This window comes from Coffea arabica, chromosome 1e (assembly GCF_036785885.1).
Source record: "Coffea arabica cultivar ET-39 chromosome 1e, Coffea Arabica ET-39 HiFi, whole genome shotgun sequence".
NCBI lineage: Eukaryota > Viridiplantae > Streptophyta > Magnoliopsida > Gentianales > Rubiaceae > Coffea > Coffea arabica.
The window spans coordinates 54963672-54969701 of NC_092311.1; the positions used below are offsets into that span (position 1 = coordinate 54963672).

Here is a 6030-nt window from a genome sequence, read left to right on the forward strand (position 1 = left end):
TCAGTATTCAGATTTCAGAATTCGGATTCAGTTTTATCAAACGGAAAGGTTATATTATTCGTCTTTATAACAAGAGAATGTTCTATACATACATATTACACAAACCAAGATGGCGACACGATTTGTTATGTTCAACTCTTTCACAGATTTGAAGGGATTGATCCAAACGGTCGGTATGCAAACCTAAATACAGTGGTTTTTTTAAAAAATTTCAATTTGAGTATGTGGGCTCTTGACTATTGCACAGCCCAATGTAGATAGGAACAGACTGCGATGGATGGTTTGGGAGAGGGGAAATGAAAATGCTCCTGAAGAGGAAACCAAAGGTGCCAAAGAATCAAGAGGAGGTAGAAACAGTTTCTAACCTACTTTCGGCGATGGAAATGATGATGGTGAAGCAAGGACTCGCTTGAGAACTGTCTGTTTTCCTGGTCGAGTCTAATGCAATAGCTGAACTTGGGGAAAGGCTGCTTGAAGAATTGCGACGAAAGGGATTCTTGGGAAGGCCAGGTGGTTCTGTTGCTCTGTAGCATGAGCCTTCCTTAGATACAACAGCTTAGGCAGATTCAGTACAGACAGAAGTGCGTGGGGTGTGGGATTTACACATGAAGATGTCACCGGCTATGGAATGCACGTACGAGAGAGGTGGGAGATAAGTTTATTGTGCCACAAAAAGAGGTGCTTTTAGTTTTAGAGGGATAGCCCAATGTAAGTTGAGAGATTGGCGCGTTCGAAGTGCTCATGAGGTTCTCCAAACAATGCCTAAACTGCAAGCTGCATGCATGATGAAGTTTCTGCATATTTGGAAGTGGGGAAGTGTGGCCGTTTCACGTCTGTAAATGTATTCCTCCTCCTCGTTTATTGCCAGCATTGTCAACGAATGCCTCATTTTTAGTGTTGTTGGCTAATACTTCCAGCTGTGAAGACTTGGAAAGGCGTTCGTCCCCTGGTATTTGTATTTGGGGGACTTGTGCAAATCTTATATAGTAGTAGTATATATATGTTGCTTCCCTTTTACGGCTTCACCTCGCATGCCAGAAGAAACGACGGTTCCGCCCCACCCCAAGTTTGTGGCAACTAACTAGTAGCATTCGCTTGTGTTGTTTGACGGACACATTTGACGTTGGAGCATCATTCACATGAATAACCTAACCTACTCCCGGGGCTTCTTCTACGAGCAGTCCAGGCACCGCACCGCACAGCACCACTTTCTTCTACAACGACAACAACAAAGCAGTGAAAGGCAATGGATTGGTCTTCTAATTGAATTAATTTCAATAGAATTGGGCAATAGCGATGTGTCAACCACCTAGTTAGTTTTCAACCATAACCTACACAGGGAGTGCAGATGAACCACCAGCACCCCAAAAACCAAAACCCAAAAAAAAAAGACGATCGATAATAGTGAGATATCCCACAATCCAGTCTCCGATCGATAATCCACAATCCAGTCTTTCAATCTACCGTCTATGCTATCCCAAATTTAATTATTAAAGAACAAAAAAAAAAAGAAAAAAAGAGCAAGCCCAGATGAAGGCTGAATATTCCACTATAAAGTCAGTTTTGCATACATTATAGTAGTGGTTAGTTTGTGCTTAAAAAAAAACTTTAATAATCCGGATATATATATATATATACACACATATATAGATATATCTATATATAGAGAGAGACACACACACAGTGACACAGAGAGGAGGAGCCGAAACTAATCTGAAATGTCAGTAATGGAAGAATGCAGGCAAATAAATTAGATGAGCCTGGTGATAACTATCGTTTCGACAAATCAACAAAAAAAAAAAAAAAAAAAAAAAGGAATTAGAGGAGTGTTGTGTGGGTGGTAACGCAAATGGGCACGTGGGATTGGAGGGCAAAAGGTATGGGCCCCTTCCCCAATTCATTTCTTCGGAACGGAACAACTTCTACGCAACGTCGACAGGCAGGGCGGAGGACCACCACCCCCAAACTGCCCCCCTTTTTTTTATCATCAAACACGGATTGTCATGTGATGTCGTCTGTATGCAACCCAACAACGATTCATTTATTTAAACCAATTATTTGCCGTTACTCAAAAAAAAAAAAACAAATATATACTCTGCGTCTGCAGTCTGCACTACTGCCATACTACTGCTGCTGCATAATACTTGCTACTTATGAATCAATTAAGTATAAAATTTAAACCAAAATAAAGAGAAAAGAAATTGAAGGTATCGCCACCTATGCCCACACCACGAGAACGTCAAAGTAGACCAAAAAACTCACAACGTCACAAGCCATCCGCCGCTGCCACCAAAGCACACCGACACCCCCCGATGGGTACCCGCATCCACATCCATATCCACCATCCAATCCACCACGTCCACATATCCAAAATCCTTTCTTACCCGAAAGCCAAAAAAAAAAGAAAAAAGAAAAAAGAAAACCTCTCTCCTAATAACTCGCAATCCAGATTCTTCCAACGCACACTTACTTCACCATAACCGCCGGCGGGCACCCAATGCTTTGCCAGCCGTTGCTATTGCCGTTGCCCCCACCAGACCGCCCCAAGGCGCAGACTATCAGCTGCATCAAAATCCCTGCAGCAAATGGTAGTAGGAATACCGAATAATTCGTACACCGGTGCCGCCTCCCTCCATCGCAACAACAAAAGTTAAACTCTCACAGAAAAAAAAAAAAAGAACAAAGGATCAATATCCACAGAGGATTGATCACTCAACTCACGCCACAATTTGTAACGAAAAATTCAAATTGAAGATCAGCAGCCGATAGCTGCAAATACACATAAATATTTATTATTGTTCCCTGAAGATAAACCAGAGTGAAGGGTAGTTATGACAAGTGCAAAGTAAAAGCAATCCGATCAAATCCCAACTAAAAAGATTTTCCGGTGAGTTACAGAGCTATGCATAATATATAATACTCCTACATCTGTTTAGTACATATCAACACCATTAAATTGTCGCCATTCAACGCAAAAACCAATTCCAATTCGCCACCAGGTTGATTCTTTAGCGTACAAAAACTAAAAACATGAATTGAACCGAATATCCCTTTCCCTCCAATATTTTATTTTTATTTTTTTCACAAGGACAAAACTACCAGATGGAACTGGACGCCTCCCTTCAACGTATAATAATAGTCATCATCATACTAATACTGCGAGTTAATTATTATTTTTTTTAAAAAAAAAAAAAAGAGAAGAGGAATAAAATCAAACCAAAACCCAAAAAGAAAAAAAATATATGTAGGAGACGATAGTATAAAATAAAGATTGGAAAAAAAAATATAAGTGGAAAAAAACAGTTGAATCGAGGAATTTACCGGCGAGTACAAAAAGAAAACCAAAAAAATCTAAAAATATGGGGTTGGAATTCACGACGAATTTCCGAAGAGGTCGTACGGGGCCCACAGGGAGTCGAGCGGGCACGGCCGCTTGGAGTCGAGGCGCAGCCACGGCTTCCCGCTGCCGCTCCAGTGGAGAAGGCTGACAGGACCCGGATGGAGGTCCCGGCAGCTTCCCCTGACATTATCCCCGCCCAAGCCGTGCTGGTTCCACCTGTGCTCTATGGGCGCCACGTGTCCAGCAAACACCAGCAAGAATGGCGGCAGTGAACCCAGCTCGTAGATCCGATTCATCTTCTGGATCTCCATCCACCTCTCTATTTGTTTGGTGTACCCGAACCGCCTCCACTTGACCAGATCCATCACCATGACCCCCGTGTTGAAGTAACAGGGATTCCGGCGGGAGAACGTGTCCGAAAATCTCCTGTCCGACCAGAAAGCTGCGGTGAAGTACTTGTTGAAGTTGGCGTGGCAGTACTCCGGGGCTCCGATGGTCTTCGTCCCCAAGCTGGTGTACCAGAGCTTGGAAACATCATCGACCACGATGAGATCAGAGTCCAGGTAGATGACCCGCCGCACGCACGGCTCCAGAAGTTCTGCCAAATAGTTCCTGGCGTAGTTCAGAGGCTGCTCCAGGGCTTGCCGGACGGAGGTGGAGATCAGGCTCCGCACCCTCTGGGGATCGAAGTAATAAACCTTGAAATTCAACTGAGGGAAAGTGGAGCGGACTAGGCTTTCAAGGCCGGGCTCCGACACCAAGAAGTGGAAGAATATAGTCTGGGGACACATGGAGTGCTGCAAAATGGAATGCACGGCGGCAATTGATCCCCGGAGGTACTCGACGTCCAGGGTAATGGCTACGTGGACTAAAGAGGGATCGCAGACGCCAATCTCCCCCAATGTAGAATCAACATTGAAGGTGCAGGCGTCCGCATTGCGGTATTGAGGGGCTTTCCGGAAGGAGAAACGATCGGGAGAGGGAGGCGGAATCTGGGTGGTGGATAATCGGAGGTAGAAGTCGAGATGGGAGGATCTAATGGCTTCTGCGGGTTGGGAAGATTGCAGGGAGGGGGATAGAACTATCCACACCATGGCCGCGGAGAAAAAACCCGAGAATCTCATAATCCACAGCATCTTTAACCGGTTTCTTTTCTTTTTCTTGGATTTGAAACCCAAACGATCCAATAATCGAGAATACAGGGAAGAAAAGAGGAACGCTTCGGTTCCTCTTATGTCCGCCAGAGTTAACGACAGACGAAGATAAAGGGGGAAAAAAAAATTTTCCTCTGTTCTCACCGACAGCACAATAATTTCTTTCTTTTTTTTTTTTTTGGAGGGGGGAGTGGTGGTGGTTTAGGATAAGGTGATTTGGTTTACTTGCGGCAGTTGTTAGTTCCCCCTCTCTTATTTCTCTCTCAGAGTAACGTCAACGGGATTCAGTCGGCAGGAGGAGGATACCGTAGAACGCTCCGCCAGTCCAACGGAGAGAAATAGGCGAGAGGAACCCATAAACGAACACAACCAACGCCACCTAGGGCTGCCTGGCTGGCACTGAATTGCGCCGACGTGCTCCGCAGTTGTCTTCCCCCCTCTGCCACACTACTTGTAGTTGTCTCCCGTTGTGGCTTCTCTCTGCAGAACAGGGATTCTAGGGGAGCTTCATTTTCTTTTCTTTTCTTTTTTTTATTTGTTTTGGGTTTTCCCTCTTCTTTGGCAGGGAGAAGGGTGGAAAGCAAAGCACAAACTCACACGGGCAATTGAGGAACAATGCTGCTCCTAATAGAAGCCTAATTGGAGCCAGCGAGCGAGAGCGAGAGGTTTCTGTTGCAGTTGCTGTTTTTGAGTTTTTCCCTTTCCAATTTCATTTTGTCCACTTTATCTATCTTTTTTTCAAAACTTTTTTTTTTTTCTTTTTTTTGGCCTTTGCCACCGTACGAATCCACGACCCATCCGAAGGATTAGTAAGGATGAGATAACAAAATTTTTGAAAAAAAAAAAATTCCACAACTCTCGATTCGGGCGAGTTATTTTCTCAACCTTTCCGTTTTTTTTTTTTTTGCTTGCGCACGTTTTTCCATTAGGGAAAAAAAGATTAATGGCATTAAACCCCTTAACGTTGGTTGATTTGTTCTTTACTCCCTCTTGTTATTTTTTTAAGCGCTTAGCCCCTCCATCAATCAAAATCAAGTTTCACAATTAAATCACATCTAAACTTTTAAAATTGTCCTCATTTTCAACGTAACAAAATATTAATTTTCAATTTATTCTTATGATTTATGATCCTAATTTTGCTTTTCTCTCTCATAAATTTTGTAGGCAGATTCTCCCTACTGTTTTAAGGTTACCTTTATTTTTGTTATTTTGCTTTCCTTTTTCTTTTTTCTTTTCTTTCTCACTCTTATTTTCTTTTTATTTTTACCTTTTTTCATTATATCTTGCCACTTCTAACCTATTACATCACTGTAGAATAATTGATTAATTAATAACATTGAAAATTTATTTTTGTGTTTAAATATTTTTAATTACATATGGTTTGTAACACAAGTAACAAACTAACTACAACCCATGCCGAAACTAACATCAGTAATTGCGATTAATTGTTTGTATTTTCCTTCTTCTCTTTGTGCCCTTTTTTTTGGGCTTCTTGTTTCGTATGAGGACTTTTTTCCATAAGAAACTGTATCCTCA

The 6030-nt window shown here is 42.5% G+C and overlaps 1 protein-coding gene across 1 annotated transcript; it reads right to left on the minus strand.

Moving 5' to 3' along the window:
* Positions 1-3230: 3230 nt before the first annotated feature.
* On the minus strand, positions 3231-5227 carry LOC113718443 (probable galacturonosyltransferase-like 7). The gene has a single exon (XM_027243349.2). It carries the CDS (start codon positions 4474-4476, stop codon positions 3373-3375), a length of 1104 nt encoding a protein of 367 aa, XP_027099150.1. The 5' UTR covers positions 4477-5227; the 3' UTR covers positions 3231-3372.
* Positions 5228-6030: the final 803 nt, after the last annotated feature.